Source organism: Lutzomyia longipalpis, chromosome 2 (assembly GCF_024334085.1).
Source record: "Lutzomyia longipalpis isolate SR_M1_2022 chromosome 2, ASM2433408v1".
NCBI classification, from domain to species: Eukaryota; Metazoa; Arthropoda; class Insecta; order Diptera; family Psychodidae; genus Lutzomyia; species Lutzomyia longipalpis.
In genome coordinates, this window is record NC_074708.1 from 36,134,964 (window position 1) to 36,156,520 (window position 21,557).

Genomic DNA, 21,557 nt, shown 5'->3' on the forward strand with positions numbered 1-21,557 from the left:
GGTTAAAAAAAAATTCTATTGCAATTAAATATTTTTTACAAACATAACCAAATTACTATTTGAAAGAAAACAAAGCAACCAAATGAAAAAAAAATGATAGCTAAAATTAAAAGAAGTCTTTATTGGTTTTCTTTTCCATAAAATAAACCTCAAAAATGGTTAACAAAAACATACGATGTAAATGATTTTATGTGCGTTCTTCCAACATAATAAAACAACTAAAACAGCTATTAAATTAAATGTTTTAAATCGCTTGTCCTCAATTTTCCAATTACCGCCATGTTTAATTTGAGCTGTGTAGCTTATGCTGCATCATGATCACCATGCTGCAACTCCTGCGATCCTTATTTCCGGATATTTTTCCCAAAAAAGAGTTTATCGATTACTTTGATACAAAGAATTGAATTATTCTTCCAGGTTTAATTTAAAAATTGAAGAAACTGCCGCAGTTTGATCATAAAAAGGAGGTAAGTTAAAATTCCTTATCCTTCTCGCTTCACTTATCCCTCTGTCTGCTATTACGTTGTTGTTGGTACAAGCCTTCAGCTCGTGGCATGATCTTTCAATTGTTTTGTGTCTCCACCACCTACGATAGTTTGATCAGATGACAAGGTAGCCTTCTCATGCTTAATTTTGCAGATTTTCCTGTAGTGCCTCTTCATATCTTTTTGCCATTTGAACACTTGTCCACACAGTTCGCATGGGAATGTGGGCCGGCTCTCCTCATGGATGGTCATATGACTTCGGAGGCAGGCTCTGTTCTTGAGTAATTTCCCACAGATTTGGCATTTATACTTTTTCTGTTCGATCTTTTGAATTCTCCCACACACCGCTGTATGTTGCTGCAAGATGGTTGCGGAAGGACAACTGATACCACAAATTGAGCATGGGAACGTGGACTTTTTATCCTTCTTACACTGTCTGGAATGCCTGGTTGCGTCGTGCTTCCACTTGAAGACTTTCCCACAACTATCGCATGGATAGAGTTTAGTTCTTTTATGAACACGCATATGCTGCCTCAGGCTTTCTTTTCCCTTGACTCCTCTGAAGATTTTGAAGCAAACTGAACATTCGTACTTTTCATCAGCAGCTGCTTCCTGGGAAATCATTTTGGGCTCCTCTGGTTCCTGCTTCACATTGCACGTCCTCGTGCTGAGGTTCCCCCTGAATGCTGCTTCAGGACAAGGCTCTGCTTCACTCTGTACTGCACCAGCTATTCTTGCTGTTGCTTCCAACGTGGAAGTTGCTGTATGTTGATTCCTTTTGTGCCTGTTGAGATCTTTCTTCCATTTGTATATTTTCCCACAAATATCGCATTCATTCACGGGCCTATTTTCCAAATGAACCTGCATATGACTCATCAGGTGCGACATATAATTGAATTTCATGAAGCATATACTGCATTCCCTGCTACCCAGGATATCCTGAAAATTTGCTCCTGATGCGTCTTCTTCAGGATCAGGAATTATTGTGATCTCAAACCTGTCAAAGTATTCTTCCGGATAGGTTGCTGAGCTTACATTTTCTGGATGATGGGATTGATTCAAAGATTCAGTGGGTTCAGTTTTTATTATTGGCATTGTGGGTTGCAGTTGTGGCGGATCAGGAAATGAGATTTCTCTGTTGAAGAAATTTATTAAAAATCTTTTTTATTCCCAAAACATTCGGGATTACTTACTCATCCTCCTCCACCGGATTGAAGTGAATGGAAGTATTATTTTCCTCCACAACATATTCTTCCTTAACAATGATTGAATTCAAAAGGATGTTATCCTTTTTGTACTTTTCAAAATCCATTTACGTACTTTTTTTTTTTTTGAAAGAATCAGCAAAAGCATTAAAAAATCAAAATATATTGACGATATTTTAGGTGCTTCTGTCAATTCCATCTTATCGATATTTTGGGACAACCCATCTTCACAAAGAATTTATTTGAATCTATCCAAAAATTTCCGTTAAACTTTTGGCGGTTATTTTTACGTTATATTTTTGCTTCTTGAGATGTTTGAGAAGTTAACCCTTTAACGTCCAACGTGAAACATAAAAACATTGAAACATGCGCTCTTTTATCGCGATTTTTATTCTATGAATTACCGTAAAATGGGGTGTATAGGATCACTGGGGTGAATAGAATCAGCAATCTGGGAAAATCTTTAATTGTAAATTTTGACCAAAATATGTTTTTAAATTTTGAAATCATACCACCGAAAGAATCATTAGACTATATAGAGTTAGTTAGTGAATATTAGAATTTTTTTCAAAAAAATTTTTCTTACATTTATTAAATTTTAAAAAATGCTGTATTTTACCCTAAATTGGTTGATCCATAAAACTTTACTTTTTCTGAAAAGTACGAAAGTTCTAAAAATATAATTCTACTGCTATTCAACGCTCTTTTTATTCAGGAAAAGAGATTAGTAAAGACATTTTATATAAAAAATTATTTTTTTCTATTTTTAGTGCTTTTTTGATTTCATGTCACTTAATTTAAAAATTTGGGGTGAATAGGATCACTAATTTGCATACTTCAAGGGGCTTCTAAAATGATTATTTGACTAATGTGCTAAAAAATTAGATAAGATATGAGATGTACAAGCAAGAAGAATGTTGAATCTGAAGATTTAGCCCTTAACCCTTAATCCTTTAACCCTTTTAGGACCGATTGAACGTTTTCGCAAATATCTCGATTTTGAAAATTTCTTTTTTTAGCTAGTTAATCTTTATTTATTAAGCTAGAAATAATGCAGAACTATGTCCTATTGGTCACTGAATATTTTGAGATCACAAAAGAACATCCCCAAGGACTCACAGGATCAAGAAGGACGAAAAACTGAAAATTCCAAAGTTGAGATTTTTGGCCAAAAATGTCTTATTTGAGTTCAAACTTCCAAAATTTATTTACACGCCATTCCAGAATCTTTGTGGTCCTTAAGGGGTTAAGGACTAATGGAACATTTTCGGATCATAGCTTATTTTTGAAAATGGCGTAAGTTTAACCCTAAAGACTATAAGGATTTCAGCGGTTGCAATCAAAAAAACATAAATTTTGGGGACATCTTATGGTCCTTAAGGGATAAACTCATGCCATTTTCGAAAAAAGCTATGATTAAAAATGTCGCCCTTCGATTCCAGAATGGCGTGAAAATAAATTTTGAAGATTCTTCTGAGCTCAAGTACGACATTTTTTACAAAAAATCCCGATTTTGGAATTTTTGGTTTTTCGTCCTTTTTAATGCTCTTAGTCCTCAAGGAAGTCCTTTTGTGATTTAAAAATGTTCAGTTGCCATTAAAACTTAGTTCTCCATTATTTCTGGGTGAATAAATAATTAACTTGTCAAAATTAGGCATTTTCAAAAACGAGCTATGGGACGATAACGTTTTATTGGTCCTTAAGCGATTAAGGATCACCAATTCGCTCAAAGCCTGGCTAAACTGGTTAAAAATTAAATTGACATTAACTAAAAATGATTTTTCTTACAATAATTAGTGATTTTCCACGTAAAAATCGCAAATAAAATAGGTGATCCCATTCACCCCAAGGTGGGGTGAATAGAATCAGGACTATTTTTTTTAAATTAACGAAAAAGAGCACCGTGCGGTGAAAAAGTGAAATAGTATCCTTAAAGTAGAAGGAAAGACCCATAATTTCGCTTTTATTTCATAGGTCTAGCTCAAATAGTTTTTTAGTTACAGCCTCTCAAAGTTGAAAACTGATTCTATTCACCCCATTTTACGGTATTTTAGAGGACTTTTCTCACTTAGAACGTCTTCTTTGACCCCTTATGCGTGAATTTGATGCATTTGTAACATGGAAAAACAATTACATTCATAAATAATTGAAAAAAATAAAATGTTTCACGTTTGGGTCTGCGTATGACCCAAAAAACCTTAAGGGTTAAGCAAAATGTGGTCAGAAGAATAAAAAAAAGAACAACACAAATAAGTAAAAATTAAATCATATATATTTCAAGAACATTTAATTTTAATTCATAATATTTAAATGGAAAACTAACTTAACAAAATGATCCCAAAAGAAGCTCAATCCTTGTTAATTTCCACCTCCTCTAACGAGTTTTATTCTGCAAAGAATTTCATTAAAAAGGTTATTGAAAAATTCTAATTCTAACGTAATCAAGATCAGGATTATAGATTTTCATTTACCTAAATGGCTAATTTTTTAATTTAAACTGTATCCTTCATCACAAGCTCATAGTTGTCAGCTGCATCTCCTCCCTCTCCTTTCTCCTTGTCCATGTACATTATCTCCACAATCTGATAGTGCTCCGTTTCAGCTTCACCTCCTCCATCACCTGGCTGCTCTGTTAGATCCACTAGGGCAGGTGTCCTTTGGGGCTTCCCGCAGGTCTTCATGTGCTCAATTAGATCCAATTGGAAGGTGAACCGTGTGCCACACGTTCCACATGGTACCTTCGCCTTGCACATCCTGTAGTGCTCATCGTATTCCTTCTCCTGTGCGAATTTTTTACCACACAACTGACACTTGTGGGCCTTCCTCTCATCATTGTGCATGTGCATGTGATTCAAATAGGAGATCCTCAGCCTGAACACCTTGAAGCAGAGTTTACATTGGAAGAATTCAGGATCCGGTTTATTTCTCGGCAAGCGCCGTCTCCCATCTTCATTCATTGTGTTGACGCGCCTGCAAACCTCCTCGTGCCCACGGTAGTTGTGAATGCTGTAGAAGCGATTGTTGCAGGTTTTGCACTTAAACTCCGGCATTCCACCCGCTGGATGACACACCTTCTCATGGCTTGTCAGTGTATTCCTCCATCTGTACTTATTGCCGCATTTTGTGCATTCATATGAACGATCAACATTGATGTGCACCATCTGTATATGCTGATCCAGGTGACTCTTCTCACGGAAATCTCGTACGCAGATGTGGCATTTGTACATGGCGGGTACTTCAACTATCTGTGCGGTGGATGTACCCGGAGGCATCCTACAAGCCAATGGAACGGGCTTCTCGTAAACCTTCATGCAGACTTTTTCATGCTGTCTATAGAGAATAATTGTTGGGTATCTCTTCCCACACGTTGGGCACTGAAAAATTGTCTGCGTTGTCAAACAGATGCGTTGATGTTCATGCAAATCTGGCATATTTGAATACTTCTTCCTGCATTTACTGCATTGAACGTATGGAATTAGTTTTGGCGGTGCAATGCTCGATTCACGTGTTGGTAGTGCATTGAACACGCGATGACGATCAATTTCGTCTTCAACATCAATCACGTCATAAAGTGAATTCGAATTTCCACCTTTCTGGGAAGTTGATGGTCTATTGAGGGCACGATATTCATTCTGTGCCACTTGACCTGGTACTATTGGATCATCATCATCAATACAAAACACCTCATCACTGCTGCTTCCTCCCTTGGATGTTGACGGGATTGGAGCACTCGGAGGTGGTTGTTGCTGCGCCGTTGAAGATGATTGTTGCTGCGGCGTTGAAGACGTGCTGCTCGTTGCTGGGACAATGTTGATCTTGTATGAGTTATTCTCATTGGAAACATTGATTATGTACTTCGGGGTTTGTTCCAATGACGTCACACTCGTTATGCGTGGAACAACAGTTGTGCTCCCACTGCTAATAGGAACGAGCTGTGGAATTGGTTCAATGGGTTGTTGCTCTTTGCTCGTGACCTCCTCTGGAAGCTCAGTAATTGTGAATACTTCATTTGCATACTCCATTGGTTCTTCCTTCACTGTGACTGCTGTGCTGTTGCTTACACCGCTTACACTTGATAAATCCTTCAACTTTGAGTTCTGATCACCCTCATTCACGATGCTGTGATGCATAGACGCTTGACTAACACCTTCATTTCCATAATCAATATCAACAAGATGAAGAGGCTTCTCCTCTTCAATGATGACACTCTCAGTGGGTACAACAATTTTGAGAGTATTTTGATTTGCAACTTTACTCTGATGTGCATGATTTTGTAATTGACACAATGGCTTATGCTTCTCCAGCGTAAGACGCATGTGGAATCTCCTTCCACAAATTATACAAGCATATTTGGGCTTGTCTGCCATCTTGCACATCTTCATGTGGAACTCCAGCAACTTCTTTGATTTCTGCCCAACACCACATTTGGTGCATTTGAAGAGTGCTTCACCCCCTTCGCCTTTTGCCGAGCTCTCCGTTTCAGATTCAGTTGATTCACTGGGGATGTTTTCCATGAAAGCTTTGCATTTCATCAAGTGACTCTTGAGGTGAATTTCCTTGTAGAATTTATTGCCGCAAATTCCACACAGAAATTGCGGATCTGTAGATATTTGATGGCAATAGGTAACGTGTACTTTGTAGCTATCACTTCGCATGTATTCATTGCCGCATTTATCGCACTTGAATGTCGGTCTCTTCTCCTGATGGCAGACCATGTGACGCTTCAGGTATCTCTTCTCCTTGAAGATTTTAAAACAAATGGCGCATTTGTGTACTTCTGCTTCACCCAATACCGACGAATCCCCATTTGCAGCTGCAACATTCACATTAATGAGGTTTATCAGGCGACTCACTTCCAATTCCGATGCCGACATTGATCCTGCAGGTTTCTGAGAATTTCTAGCCGATGTATAGCGACAGAAGCCAATGTGCATCTCCAGCGTGACGGGCTTGTGGTACTTATTTCCACAATTTTCACAAACATACTTTGGTTCAGTTGTCATGCGTTTGCATAGCTCCATATGATGGCTCAAGCCACTCTGTCGCTTGTACTTGTTCCCGCATTTCGTGCAAACAAATGGCCTTTCAACCTTATGCACGGACATGTGTTGCCTCAAATATCGCGGCTTTTTGAATTCCATTTCACACACGGTGCATTTGAACACGTCCTCTGTGCTCCCATCCGGATGAACGACGTTCATTATGATGTGATCTATTCCACTATGGTCGTTCCTGCATGTCGCCCTGTGACTCCTTAGGGATGAGACTTTGTAGAATTTATTTCCACACGTTCCGCACGCAACTTTTGGCTCACTCTTCATTGCCAAGCATATCTTCTTGTGATCACTGAGTGACCTCTCATGCTGATACGAATTCCCGCATTTTAAGCATTGAAGCAATGGACCAGTGTGGGACATCATATGCTCTGCCACATTCCTCTTGTACTTTATGACTTTGGAGCAAATGCTGCATTCGTAGTTAACCACATTAGCATCACCGCTGCTACTTGATGATCCGGAAAACATTTCATTTACAAACTTGCAAATGGCCAAATGACCATTACATTCCTTCTCGCTGTAGAACTTATTCCCACACGAACCGCAGAGGAATGTCGGATCATGCTTCTTCTTGGAGCATATCTCCACATGTCGATGTAGTGACTCTTTCTGCCCGTATGTATTCCCGCATTTGGCACATTTGAATGCATCTGATTCTCTCTCTTCTTCAGAAGCGGATTGTTGCTTTTGGGTATTTGATGTAGCAGATGAGCGGCAGAAGTTCATGTGGGTGTGCAGGGAAATATTGCTGTGATACTTATTTCCACATCCATCACACATATACTGGGGCTTAACCTTAATGGCTGTGCATGTTCGTTGATGTTCAAAAAGGCTATCATTGCGCTTAAACTTATTGCCACATTTATTGCATTTGTATGGCATCAGTTTGCTGTGGATTACCATATGTCTGCGCAGGATGAATTTATCCTTGACAACCTTGGAGCAAATGGGGCATTTGTGAATGTCAACCTTTCCCTCATTCGCCTCCAATTTTCCAAAGAATTTAGCCTCAATTTCACATTTATGCACATGCTTCTTCAACACACTGGCGAGGTAGAATTTATTGCCACATATGAGGCAAGGATACTTCGGTTCCCCCTTCACTTTCACGCAATTCTTCACATGATGATACAGTGTCTCCTTCCGTTTGTACTTATTCCCACATTTGGCGCATTCATAAGACTTGATGGCGGTGTGGGTGAGCATATGACGCTCCAAGACTGATTTGTAGATGAATTCCTTCGGACAATCTGGACATTTATGCAACTCCACCTCCTTCTCGTCGTGCGAATCATAGCTGGGGGATCTTCGTTTACCAAGTGGGTTCAAATTGCAGGAAGTTGTGTGCGTGTTGAGAGCAATTTTGCTGTGATACTTATTTCCACAACCGGTGCAAATGTATTTTGGTTTAGTTTTCATTGATGCACAAATTGCTTGATGATGCACCAAAGAATCATTGCGTCTGAACTTATTGCCACATGTGGTGCACTGGAAGGGCATCACGGTTGAATGAACAAGCAGATGTCTCCTGAGGATGAATTTATCTTTGAACTTCTTGAAGCAAATGGAGCATTGGTTAATTTCAACTTTATCATCTTTCGCAATGACAGGTGGATCGTCTTTAACGGAAATATCGTACCGGCACTTATGTATGTGCTTCTGCAGAGCTTTCTCCCATTGGAATTTATTCCCGCAGGATTCACAGGCATACATTGGTTGTCCTTCCATTTCCAAGCACAACCTCACATGACGAAGCAGAGCATTTTTGCGCTTGTACTTATTCCCACATTTGACACACTTGAAGGACTTTACGGACGAATGCGTGAGCATGTGTCGTTCCAATTCGGATTTGTAAATTTGAACTTTCAAACAAATAGGACATCGGAGAAGTCCTTCGCCTTTTTCCTCATAATCCAGACCTGCACTGCCTGATTTTCCTGCCGGTGTGACTTTGGACGAGCAGAAATTCATGTGGGTGTTCAAAGCTATTATGCTGTAATACTTATTGCCACATTTCTCACAGGCATGAGTGGGTTGAGTCTTATTCTCAAGGCACGTCTGGGAATGATAAACCAAAGCGTCGTGTCTTCTGTACTTATTCCCACATTTAGTACACTCGTACGGTTTGACGGTGCTGTGCATCCGCATGTGTCTCTTCATGATCCACTTCTCCTTGAATACCATGGAACACGATGGGCATTTGTGGAGTGCCTCCTTGGAGTCTTCCTTCTTTACCGGAATCATCACGTCTTCCTTCTTAGAGGCTTGCTTCTTGCATATCTGTAGGTGCCTCGTGTAAATATGCTGCTTGTGAAATTTATTTCCACATAAGTCACAAACATACTTTGGCTTCCCAGCGGTTTTCATGCAGACTTTCATATGACGCCGCAGGACATCCTTCCATTTGTACATATTACCGCACTTGGCACATTTGTACGGCTTAATGTTGCTGTGGGTTAGCATGTGTCGCTTCAATTCGGATCTGTATTTGGTTTTTATGAAGCAAATTGAGCATGTGAGCTCTTCCTCCGTAATCCCTTCAGTCTTTATTTCCGGGATAAACCATCCTTCATCATTCATAACTTCCATGCTGCACTTATACGTGTGTTTGAGGAGATTTTCCTTCCAGTAGAATTTATTGCAACACATTTCGCACGAATACTCAGGCATATTCTTCATGCTCATGCAAACTTTTTGATGGCGTTGCAGTGTTTCGTGCTTCCTGTATAGATTCCCACATTTTTCACACGTGCACGTTTCGGGGGATTCGTGAAATTTCATATGTTTAGCCAAGTAGGTTTCGTCCATGAATTCTTTTGGGCAAATGGAACATTTGTGCTTTGGTTCTTCGTCCACCTCTTCAATTGTGTACTGCACTGTTTCACCAAATGTCTCATCCATTGTTGCATCATCCATTGTAGCGTCATCTTCCAAAGCTTCCTCTGTTGCATCTTCGACGTCTTCCTTCAAAGTATCATTGACGTCTTCCTTCACAGAAAAATCCATTGTATCATCATCCTGTGGTTCAGACTTAATTGATCCTTCATGGAACAATCCAGCTTCCAATTTGCATTTATGTTTGTGTCCCTTCAGCACCCTCAAATCATAGAATTTATTGCCACAAATATTGCAGGTAAATCTGGGCAAACCATTATGTTTCTCACACACCTTCTCATGAAAATCCAGAGTTTTTAGGGTTCTATATTTGTTACCACATTTCTTACACCCATACGATCTTGTGGTGTTGTGGGTGTCTATATGACGCTGGAGATCGGAGTTATATCTGAAAACTTTGTTGCAAATGTGGCATTCGTAAGTTTCCATCAATGGTTTTCCAGGATTCACTTTGCATTGCCTCTCATGCCTCTTCCAGAATATCTCCTTGTAGAATCTATTGCTACAAAATCCACAACGATACTCTGGATCGCTGCTCATCTGTAGGCATGTTCTCCTGTGAGTGATGAGATAATCACGGCGTCTGTATTGATTCCCGCACTTGTTGCATTTGTAGGGCATTGCATCCTCATGGATGAACATGTGGGCTTCCATTTCCTTTTTCAAATTGAACTTTTGGTGGCAAACGTGGCATTCGTAGGTGAGTAGTTGAGGTCCAGCGGAAGCTTCGCGTTGCGGACGTTTTAAATTCAATTTGCGAGCGGTCGAAACGCAACCACCTTTGTGTGCGCTTAGTGTCTTTGAACAGTAAAAGCGATTCCCGCATATTTCACAGAAGAACTTGGGTGTACCCTGCTTCTCCTCGCAGATCCTCACGTGAGATACCAAATTCTCCTTGCCGCTGTACGCATTACCACATTTGTCACACTTGAATGGTTTATCGGGGCTGTGGGTGCGCAAATGCAGTAAAACGGAATTTTTACATCCGATCACCTTGAAGCAAATTGGACACCTGTGAAGTCTTTCTTTTGCCTCATCGGTGGTGGCAGCGGTGGGATCTTTAGCTTCCTGCTTGCAGACGTTGTAGTGCCGTTTAAAGACCTTCTCCATGTAGAATCGATTTCCACATATATCGCATGGGAATTGAGGCTCCTTCTTCTGCCTTAGGCACATCTTGACGTGCGATGCGTGGGTGTCTCGACGTTTATACTGATTTCCGCATTTGTTGCACTTGTAGGGACGCTCGGAGTCGTGTGTTGGTATGTGTTCCATTAGGTTCCTCTTGAATCTGAATCGTCTCGGACAAATTGGGCAATTGTGGAGTTCAGGCTCCTCCTCATTGGCACCACTTTCAGCTTTTACTACACCCTTACAGTAACCCACATGCGTATTCAGAGCCTTCTCACTGTGATACTTATTTCCACAAATTTTGCATATAAATTTCGGAGTTTTTGTAATATTCTGGCAGATATTCTTATGGTACTCCAGTGCATCCTTCCGCCTGTAGGTATTTCCACATTTGCTGCATGCAAATGGTTTGTAGGAACTATGGATGAGCATATGCTTCGTCAGGGAATTCTTATGCATCATCTTATGGCATATGAGGCATCTATGCGTGCCCAACTGCCTCTTGCGATCCTTCTTCGTCAACTCCTGCGCATCAACAGCTTTAAATCCACAAATACGTATGTGAAAGTTCAGGAGCTTCTCTGTTTGGAATTTATTCTCACACATCTCGCACTTGTACTTGGGTAGACTCTTCATCGTTGCGCAGGTTTTCACGTGCGAATTGCACGTGTCACGACGTTTGTAGCGATTCCCGCAGATGTGGCACTTGAATGGCCTTGTGGCACCATGAAGCATCATATGCTGCGGGACATTCTTCTTGTATTTGATGATCTTGGAGCAAATGGGGCATTTGTGGTTTACTACACGACTCCCATCTTCTGTTACAACAAAGTAATCTTCATCCTCGGGGTCACTGTTGATGCTATCACCATCATCTGTGATTGTGAATTTGCTCACAAAGCTCCTGTTGCAGTTCCTGAAATGCCTGTCCAGCGTTTCCTTAGTGTGGTATTTATTATTACATTTTGAGCATTGAAATGTCGGCATTTCCTTTATGTTCTGGCACTTGTAGTAGTGCTTAAGCATATCGGACTTATATTTGAATTTATTCCCACAGTGACTACAAGGAAATGGACGCTCATTCGTGTGGACGGGCATATGAGACCTTAGATTCCACTTATCCCTGAACGCCTTGCCACAAAACCTACATTTCCATTCATCCTTAATCTCATCAACAGCCTCCTCAACTTCTGCATCTGACACCTTCAAATCATCATCCTCCTTCGGCTGCTTTCCGCACTCCTTCTTGTGATTCTGCAGCATGTGATTCCTCTTGAAGATATCACCACATTTATCACACGTGTAGCGTTTATCACTTCCAATACAAACAGATTCGGACTCCTCATCCTCCTCCTCTTCCTCCTCATCTGCTGGATTTGCTTCCCTGTCCTTCTTGCACGCATCATAGTGCTTCTGCAGTGTTGCCTCCTCATGGAATCTATTCCCACAGATTATGCAGAAAAACTCCGGCGTCCCTTCGTGTTTTACACAATCCTCGTAGTGCTCATCCAAATCATCCTTATTCTTGTAGATATTCCCACAGAGTCGACAAGACAAGGATTTTGTACTCTCTCCTCCATCTTGATCAAAAGATTCCACAAACTCAACATCCTCATAAAGATCTTCCGCATTTGCAAGCTCATCTGAGGACTCATCTTCTTCGGATTTAACATCCTCCTCACCAATGGTATTGGGTCCTTTGCAGAATCTCACGTGTTGCACCAAATCACCAACCTGAAGGAAATTATTTTACACGTTAAAGTGCTTAATAAAAATTGAATAAAATTGTTTAAATTAAAAACTTACTTGATGAAATACTCTCTCGCAGATTTGGCAGGAAAACTTTAGCAATCTCGTGGGACTTGGGAGTTCTTTCTTCAATTCTGGTTGGTCGTCAGCTGAAAAGATGAAGAATTTTTCATCATTCTTAATCCTTTTGAATTTTATTCTAATTCGTAGTACTCACAACTATCATCGCTCACGTAAATTGGTTCAGTTTTGACCTCTTCCGACGGAATCATGCTCATCGGTTTCATTGGTTGTTGCCTGAAAAGGAAATTTTCACATTAAAAAATTAGAATATTTGTTTTCTTAATGTCTAAAATCAGTTAGGAGTAGAATTGCTCCTTTAGTTTCTTGTAAGAATACTTTTTGATGAGTCTTTAACTTCTTATGTAGCTTTGAACTTAATCTTTGACTCACAAATCAGAATTTATTTATTTCGTTATTCATATAATTTTCTTTGAATAATTTTAAATAAATCTCAAATATATTTGAAAACTAACCGTTTAACAAATAAAAGTTAGTTTATTAATTCAGTTTTTGAATTAGGTCAATGAATATACTCAATCCTTTGAGAACTATTGGACACCTTAAATCATCAAGAAGACAAACGTATAAAACAGAACTTTCACTGTTTTAAGGTCTTAACGAGGGACAGAAGTTTATAGACAAATCATTTAAACTAAAATATCCCCTAAAAGGATTCATTTCTATTAAAAACTAAATATGACTCATACCAGGTCTCTTAATGAGGGAAAGTCTGTACTACTTAATACGGGTTAAAAGAATCAGAAAAGAAATTAAATCTTTATGAGAATTGATAAGACTCATTAAATTTTACATTAAAAACCTCTAAAAAAATTTAGAAAAAAAAGCTGAAAGTTTTAGGAATTAAAAGGAGATAATTAAAAAAAAAAACCCAACCCATATGATCATTAAAATAGGTAAAAGATTCTGAAAAATATCCTTAATTAACTAATCAAAAACTCATTTTGTTGCATTACCATTAATTTATTTTCAGAAATATCAAGAATAAAATATATATACAAAACAATCATAAATAAGAAATATAATACAAAATTGCGCTAAAATTTTGACTTTGCAACTGAAAGAAAGCGAAGCAAACATAATTTCGATGCAACGGAATAATTTTGAAATTTTCGACTTCAATTTAAGATAAAATAGCCGTAGAATCATTTTAATTATGATAATCTCGAGCATAAAAAATAAATTTCTCATCAACAGTTCATTAAATTGAATTTTTCAAACCCTTCTTCAGTTAAGATCATTTTCTCAAAACTTTTAGAGCCCCCTCTTACGCCGCGACGATTGCGGTTTTGCTCTATGAAATAATCCAAGCACAGCAGGCGTTGCAAAAAAAACGAATTTACATAAATTACAGATGGCGCCCACATCGGTGTAGCCGACGCCATCTTGTTTACTAATGCACCGCCTTGTTTTTCTTGTCAAGCCATAAAAACGGCTTTGAAAGATTCTCAAAAGATCATAATGCGGGGACATGGAATGACAATTAGGGGTCAATTTTAGCAAGAGGAGAGCTACAAGAATCTTCCAAGAGAGCAGGAAGACTCCACGTCAAACAACTTCCGGTGTCTTCGCGCGAGGAACATTTCTGCCTTTCCGGGAAACAACCCGCAGCCAACCACAGGAGAAGTTTTCTCGGGAAAGCCTTCCAGCAAATATTTAAAAAGACGCAGAAGGCGCGCAAGTATTTTCGTACAAAGAATCAACCCCGCAGACTTTCCGGAGAGTCTTGCATCGCGCATTCAGCGAACTCGTTTTGCCACCCGGACCATCATATTCCGTACGAGGTGTCAAGATTTTCCATCAAAGTTTTGGAAAAATAACAACGCGGGATGAGATTTTGAAAATAGGGGAAAGATCCTTGCAAAAAACGGTTATTTCCGTTGACAGTTTCGAAGGTTTTTCTTAAGATTTTTTGGGGGAAAAACAAAAAAAAGAGTTGAGGCGTCGTGCGTGACTTACCGATGCTTAGTAGGCAACGCTGGAACATCTTCCTCCACCACTGGTTCCACCTTAAATTCCTCCACAACCAACGTACTGTTGATGTCGTTGACGGCTTCACTCATCTTTGTTTGCACTCCTTAAGAAAATTCCAAGAAAATCTTCACAGAAACTGAACAAAATCTCACTGTTTTATGCTTCTCTTCTGTCTGACTGCTTTTATGCGAATGATTTGTGGTTATGTTACGATAGGTGGCAGATATGTTGTCGATTGTGGGACGATATATCGTTTATGCTCGATTTTAATCGATAGTTTTCTGTTGCGTTTGGATCCCGCAGAATTTGTTTTTTGAATTTTGAAACATCTTCAAACGAAATTTAAAACAAAAAACTTCAAATTTTCTTTCATCTTGATTATTATTTCAAAAAGGGAAAATCATTACATAATGCATATAGGCTACAGAGTTAATGTAAAAAAGAAAGTAATTAGTTGATCCTTAGGGGACATAGTTGGGATTCTTCCGGAGTATCACGAATCCCTCCATGATGGGCGCTAGGGAGACGTACTCATCCGTTGCCAGTTCTGCCCTCTCCCCCATGGCCAGGAGGACGGGTGTTGTGTGCGTCTGGAAGCCAGTGATGGTCTTGGGCTTCCCAGCTTGCCCGACGACATCCACAGCCATGCCCACGCGCACGGGAACAGCGATACTCTTGAGGTTCTCATCGAAGGTCACCAGCATACGCGGCTGCATGGCAGCTGTGAGGGTGTACAGGAGGTAGTGACTCCGCCCCAGGATGATGTTCTTCACATCCAGGAAGGCAACAAGTGTACTGAGGAGTCCTGCCACCGCCACGGGGTTCATCAGCTGCCGATCGCTGTGATACGGACTGAGGGTCATTGTCCCCTTGCCCAAATGCGTCAATCCCTGCGCAATGCGCACCATGAACAAGTTATTTGGCTCCTTGGCGTGATACTGTGCCAATTGCCGGAGCATTGACGCCAACCGGGCGTTGTTGGTACCCGCCCCAACCAACCCCATGGCGAAGATGGCGTTGTGTGCCACCTCAATGTCACTATCATGGGAGAATTTGCTCAGTGTATCCAAAATGTTTAGCTTTGGGTTTGACACGGAAATCAAGCCCAAGGCCAGGGGAACAGCCCGCCGGATAACGGGTTCACAGTAGCGCAGAAGATTCCCAAATGACCTAAATGCCATTTCAGCGCCAATTTCCTCTCCCATGGCAATCAGGGCGATCCCAATGACAGCCACAGCCTGCGTTGAGGATAAATCCTTCTCACGCGCTTCCTTCTCCTTGGCTTGCTTTGCTTCATCTTTTGCTGCTGCAGCTGCTCCTCCCTTGCCCGATGGCTCACTCTCAGTAGCTGGTTCGTAGTGCTCCGAGCAGATGTGCAGGAGTTGCTGAATCTTCAGGACATTCCCCGTGCCGGCGTACGCACAAATCTCCACCATTGTTGTTGCCATTGAACGGAAGGGCTCCTGGATAACTTCCAACGCTGCAATCACAGCCTCGGCGGCTTCTTGACGTCCCAAGTAGAGGAGTCCTAGCCCCAGGGGCAGGAAACGCGCATAGGTGTCCTTGAAGTCAGCCTCTGTACGCTCCATGATGGTCTGGATGAGGGTCTCCGTGATATCGGCATTGCACGAACCCACAGCAATCATCCCAACGGCAAGTGCTGCCATTCCCATCAGCTCAATCGTCGATCCAGTCTTCCGGTCAACATTAAATACACCACACAGGAGCTCCAACACTGTTGTCCTATTGCTCCCTGCATAGGCTAATCCCAACCCGAGGATAGCTCCAATGCGCATTGTTGTATTCTGATGGAGGACGTAATCCGATAGGAGTGCCAGTGCTGGATCAATGTCATTCTTCACGCCACAATTGACAATCCCACACGCCAGGAGAGCTCCGGATTTGATGTGATCCTCAGCACTGTAGAGGTACTTATCAATGGATGACAACCCACTGTCCACATCCCACAGGAGGATCAGCCCCAAACTTGCCGTAGCGCTCAACATTCCGTGCTCTTTATTCTTGTACAACCATTTATTCCCATCCTCCATGAGGAGCTTATCCTGCCCAAAGCCAGCATTCACGAAACCATTCACGAAGCTCGCTGCGAGATTCTGTCGTGCTGAATCCACGGGGGTGGCCCCAAAGGGTGTCCGGGAGTTCTCCAAGTGCGACTTGTACACATCCTCCGGAGTTTTGGGCTCCATAATATCCAATTCACGCGCCAAGTTGAGGAAGTGATTGTTCAGGTGGGAATTTGACATAATCTCCACGAGATCATCGTAATCGGCAGCACTGGAATTAACCTCAATGAAGATTTGCTGACGCACCAGCATAAATGCCAATTGTTTCCTCACGGAAGTATCCTCGCAGGCATTGAAGACTTCCTCAATGACAGGGATGTCATTTAGCATCAGAGCCAGGCGCATTGCCTGTGTGTGTTGCTTGAACTTCCGGAAGATACTCAGGGCAACCTTGAGGAGAGTCGTATTCTCCGGATCTGGCACGTATGGGACGCAACTCTGGAGGTACAGACAAACCCGTGGGTAGGTACTCTCATCCACGTACTCCTCAAGCAAATTCAGCTGTTCAATCTCCATTAGCAAATCACAAGCATCCGCCTCGGCGTTGTGGGTCATATTGTAGGGGACAATTTGCTTCACGAGATCAATAAGGCGCGTCCGGAAGTTCTCCGATGTCTCATTCCAATTCTGACTGATTTCCCACGTCAAATGGCGCACATACTCATGCCCCCAGTCCCCAATTTGATCCGCAGGATCACAAAGGAAACGATACACCAAACACTCCTTTCCCGTGGTACCCATTGTCATGGCCAGAACGGAAATAATATTCGCACAGGCAAATCTCTGCTCTGGCGTCACCATCTTCTTGTAGATCTCCTTCATTGTCTCATAGTGGGGGCGCATGAACTTTAGTGGCTTCGGTACGGACGTCATGGAAGTCGTTGAGGCACGAATGAGCTTCCGCAGAGCCTCCAGAGCGGGTACATAGAGATCCGTATTGGGTTCCTGGAGACGCTCAACGAGCATATTGAGCTCCTCCTGCAGTTGTTTATCATCCTCAGATAATTCATTTTTCTCCTCTTCAACCACTTTTGGCTTCTCCTTCTCCTCCTGCTTCCCATTCGAATCACTCTCAACGGCAATTTTCACTTCTTCCACCATTTTCGGGGGCTCCTCTACTTCCTTTCAGAGACAAATGACTTGCGATTTGATGAAAGTTAGGTTATGTCACTCTATCTGCAATTTCAAGCAAAAATACTCCAATTGGAACTTTTCTATGTACAAAATCTTCATCTTTTGATGATTCTTTGTAGAATTAATTGAAAATTTAATAAAATAATCCAATATTGAGCCTTATTCAGCGACCAAGAAACCCTTAAAAATGAATGAAAGAACTTTTAGCCACATCTCCCATTCTTACCTCAATGTTTTTCAAGATTATTTCACAATTTTCTTCCAAGATTCTTATTTGTCTCTTTAGTTTATCTAATTGTGGGTTTAATTTAACAATTTTAGGGGATTTTCCGCTTATTTTCCACTGGTTTTTGAGAATAAACCGTGAGGGTGGTCGCAATGAAAACAATGAACCCGACTGAACAGCTGCTGAATACAGTTGCGATGACTTTTCATATTTTTTCGCAACGCGTATGTGGTTGGAGGAAAACATAGAAAATTACTTTTTGAATCATTTTTTACTTGATTTAAATCAATATTTTCATTCTTTTGCACATTGATTAATTCAAAAATTAATTTTCTTGCGTTTTGTACTTTATAAGAATTTTTAGCAATGTTTTTGTGTGCATAAAATTGCGCGCCATCTCAGAGTGCAACATAACCTAAAAATCAAAACGACAAATAATAACCTCAAAATAAATATTTTTCTCTTGTGGCTTTTTGTGATGTTTTTTTGTGTGGAGTTTTTTGGGTAAAAAATGGATGTTGTGGATATAAAAATTGAGCAGGAAGATGATTATGTTGATACAAGTATTGTCAAGGAGGAGTACATCGTGCAGGAAGTTGAGGAAACCCCGGAAGTTGCTGGAATTCAAGAATCGCCCTCGACGAATGGTTATGAGTAAGTTTCAATTTTGTATGAATTTTTCATCCGGAAGCTTTAATAAATAATTAAATTTTCTTAGGACTGACATTAAAATTGAACCTCAAGATTCTGGTTATTCCGGAAGTGCAACTCCCAACGACTTCCCGGACAATGTTCAGAAGAATGAAAATTTCACAGAAGAGCTGTCGTTCAAATGTCTCAAATGCGGGAATAAATACAACTGCAATCATATGCTGCGTAAGCATATGTTCTTCTGTAGGGGAATGAATGAAGAGCCCCAATGGAAGTGCTCCAACTGTGGCAATAGATTCACCAAAAAGACTACTATGGAGCATCATGAGTATATGTGCAAGAACAGAAAGAAGACTTCCCTCAAATGCGTTTTTTGTCGTAGAAAATCCAAGAAAAAGATTTACAAGAAGAAGCAACATGAAAGCAGACCAACGTATACATGTGAAGCTTGCGGGAAGAGTTTCATCATAAAGCGTAGCCTGGAGGTACATTTAAATCCACAATTCACGACTCCCAGGTACGTATGCAGCATATGCAATGAGAAATTCCAGAATGAATGCCTGCTCAAGCAACATAAAGCATCATGTTGTGCAAAACCACGAGGGATCTTCCAATGCGACTTATGCTCCAAGAACTTTCCAAAGAAGCTTCTACTTCAGCAGCATATTATGAGTCATGTTAAGAAACAACGAGGGTTTATTTGTGATTTCTGCGGGAACAACTACGAGTACGAGAAGACTCTGGAATTTCATGAGACTATATGCAGAAATATGATTGAAGCACCTAAATTCCCATGCATCACCTGTGGTAACAAATACCCAACGGAAGCAGCCCTCAACTTGCACATATACTACTGCATAAATAACATAAGAGCTAGTGTTAACACGGTGAAGGAATTCTGGTCCAAGTCACAGGATAATGAAAAGACTGATGGAGGGAAGAAGCATTTCGAATGCAGCATATGCTGCAAGGAGTTGCAGTCAAAGGAAGAGCTAGTCAAGCATATGACCATTCATACGGCAACTGAAATCAAACATGACATCCTATCTTGCAAGAAATGTGGGATAATATTCACAAAAGAGTATCATTTGAAGCGGCACTTCAACAATTGTCCTGAAAATGTTTCTTCGATGCAGCATCCGTTTTCATGCAAAAACTGTGGGCATACATTCAAAGAGCAAAAGATCTTGGAGATGCATTACAATGATTCCAATACTGATGTTACAACAGTTAAATACATTTGCACGGGATGTAAGAGTAAATTCAAGACATTTTGCTCAATGAAGCAGCATAAGAAGACGTGCGTGCAGCAAGATGGCGGCAATGCAGCAGATGTGATCAAGAGCTTGAAATGCGAGCTATGTTCTCTAAGATTCAACGACAAATTCACGATGCTTAAGCATTTTTTCACGCACGTAAATGCAAAAACGTTCTCGTGCAGAATTTGTGGAAATAAATATTCAACTCGAATTTCAGTAAAAAAGCATGAGGTAATGTGTGAGAAGAAGGTGAAAAAACCACTCTTGCCATGCAAAATGTGTGACAATAAATACTACACTAAGAACGTTCTAAATAACCATTATAACTTCTGTGTTTATAACACTGAAGAGGCTACTGCTACTATCCAGAAACTATGGCGTCGCATTGAGTCTTTCTCAAAAGCAACCACAGGTGGGATTGCAACGAAGCACTATAAGTGCAGTAAATGCGACAAAATGATGAAGAAGAAGAAGGATGTGATGATGCATGTCCTGAGTCATGTTAACGGAGGAATTGATCCCAAAGTTGAGCAAAAAGATATCATTCATCAGGACTTTCCTTGCACGAAGTGTGGAAAGATATACAAGAATGAAAAATACATGAAGACCCACCTCTTAGTCTGCCAAGAAGAGAAGCCTCCATTGAAATCTTCCTTTTATCAGGATAATTCTGTTTATCCCATTTGCAGCAAAGTAGAATTTGAGAAGAAGGAAGATTCGAAAAATCACATTGAAGGACGCTTTGCTAACATCGGATATGACAACGATGAAACATCGGCAGGAACGATAAAAATGGAGGAAGAAGAAAATATGATGCTAATTTATGATTAAAAATCGGACGAGGTGATTTGCAAAGGAAATATGTAAAAGCAAATCATGAGAATAAATGTGAAAAAATTTTAAAAATGGCGGTCTTTTTTTTTCCTTTTACAATTTTTATCAGGGGAAATTATGAATGTTTTTAAGATGGCTCTTCTATGAAAGATCACGTTTTATTGAACCAAAAACTTCTCCCCTTGTTTTATTGAACGTTTTTCTTTGGTTCTAGACTGTAACATTCACTTTTAAAGTGAAAGCTTCAATGCAAGGTTCATTTAAACAGAGAAAAGAAAAAGAACGATAAAATCACTGAAAAAGAGCAATGAATTCAATTTCAGATATTTGAGGTTAGATCACTTGACGAACCTGCGGCATTATAACCTAATTTTGACCGGAAGCGTGTTGATATTTATCTTTGTTTATCCTTTTATGTTTTAAGAAAATTGCAAGACTTTTTTGCATTACAATGGACATTAAGAGTGAGGAGGTAACAGAGGAAGATTGTGTTCTTGATTTATCTATTGTGAAAGAGGAATATTCGATTCAGGAGTTACAAATCAATGAAAATATCCCTAATAAACAATGGTACGTATGTTCATAAATGTTTTATCTCAAGAAGTCTTTCATAACCTTACTTTTCCAACAATAAATATACTTCTTTTCTGTAGGTATAAAGTTGAACCGATCCCTAGATCTGAAAATATTCACGTAACCTTCCATGATGAACGTTCTCCTCAAGAATCAAATGAAGAAAATGCAGATGCTATCATTGATGAAGATGAAGAAAATTGCATCAATTCAAAAGGCATC

The 21,557-nt window shown here is 40.3% G+C and overlaps 4 protein-coding genes across 4 annotated transcripts; 1 reads left to right on the forward strand and 3 right to left on the reverse strand.

The window, feature by feature from the left end:
* Positions 1 to 101: 101 nt before the first annotated feature.
* Positions 102 to 1,887, reverse strand: LOC129790498 (zinc finger protein 43-like). The gene is made up of 2 exons (XM_055827997.1): positions 1,679 to 1,887; positions 102 to 1,620 (listed from the first exon to the last, which is right to left on the reverse strand). Exons 1-2 carry the CDS (start codon positions 1,795 to 1,797, stop codon positions 543 to 545), a joined length of 1,197 nt encoding a protein of 398 aa, XP_055683972.1. The 5' UTR covers positions 1,798 to 1,887; the 3' UTR covers positions 102 to 542.
* Positions 1,888 to 3,940: 2,053 nt separating this feature from the next.
* On the reverse strand, positions 3,941 to 14,785 carry LOC129790485 (uncharacterized). The gene is made up of 5 exons (XM_055827983.1): positions 14,560 to 14,785; positions 12,737 to 12,816; positions 12,577 to 12,668; positions 4,162 to 12,504; positions 3,941 to 4,079 (listed from the first exon to the last, which is right to left on the reverse strand). The coding sequence occupies exons 1-4, from the start codon at positions 14,661 to 14,663 to the stop codon at positions 4,183 to 4,185; spliced, it is 8,598 nt and encodes a 2,865-aa protein (XP_055683958.1). The 5' UTR covers positions 14,664 to 14,785; the 3' UTR covers positions 3,941 to 4,079; positions 4,162 to 4,182.
* Positions 14,786 to 14,930: 145 nt separating this feature from the next.
* On the reverse strand, positions 14,931 to 18,217 carry LOC129790487 (26S proteasome non-ATPase regulatory subunit 2). Its single transcript, XM_055827986.1, has 2 exons — positions 18,019 to 18,217; positions 14,931 to 17,834 (listed from the first exon to the last, which is right to left on the reverse strand). The coding sequence occupies exon 2, from the start codon at positions 17,757 to 17,759 to the stop codon at positions 15,036 to 15,038; it is 2,724 nt and encodes a 907-aa protein (XP_055683961.1). The 5' UTR covers positions 17,760 to 17,834; positions 18,019 to 18,217; the 3' UTR covers positions 14,931 to 15,035.
* A 211-nt stretch (positions 18,218 to 18,428) lies between these two features.
* Positions 18,429 to 20,834, forward strand: LOC129790490 (gastrula zinc finger protein xFG20-1-like). The gene is made up of 2 exons (XM_055827989.1): positions 18,429 to 18,672; positions 18,737 to 20,834. The coding sequence occupies exons 1-2, from the start codon at positions 18,530 to 18,532 to the stop codon at positions 20,757 to 20,759; spliced, it is 2,166 nt and encodes a 721-aa protein (XP_055683964.1). The 5' UTR covers positions 18,429 to 18,529; the 3' UTR covers positions 20,760 to 20,834.
* Positions 20,835 to 21,557: the final 723 nt, after the last annotated feature.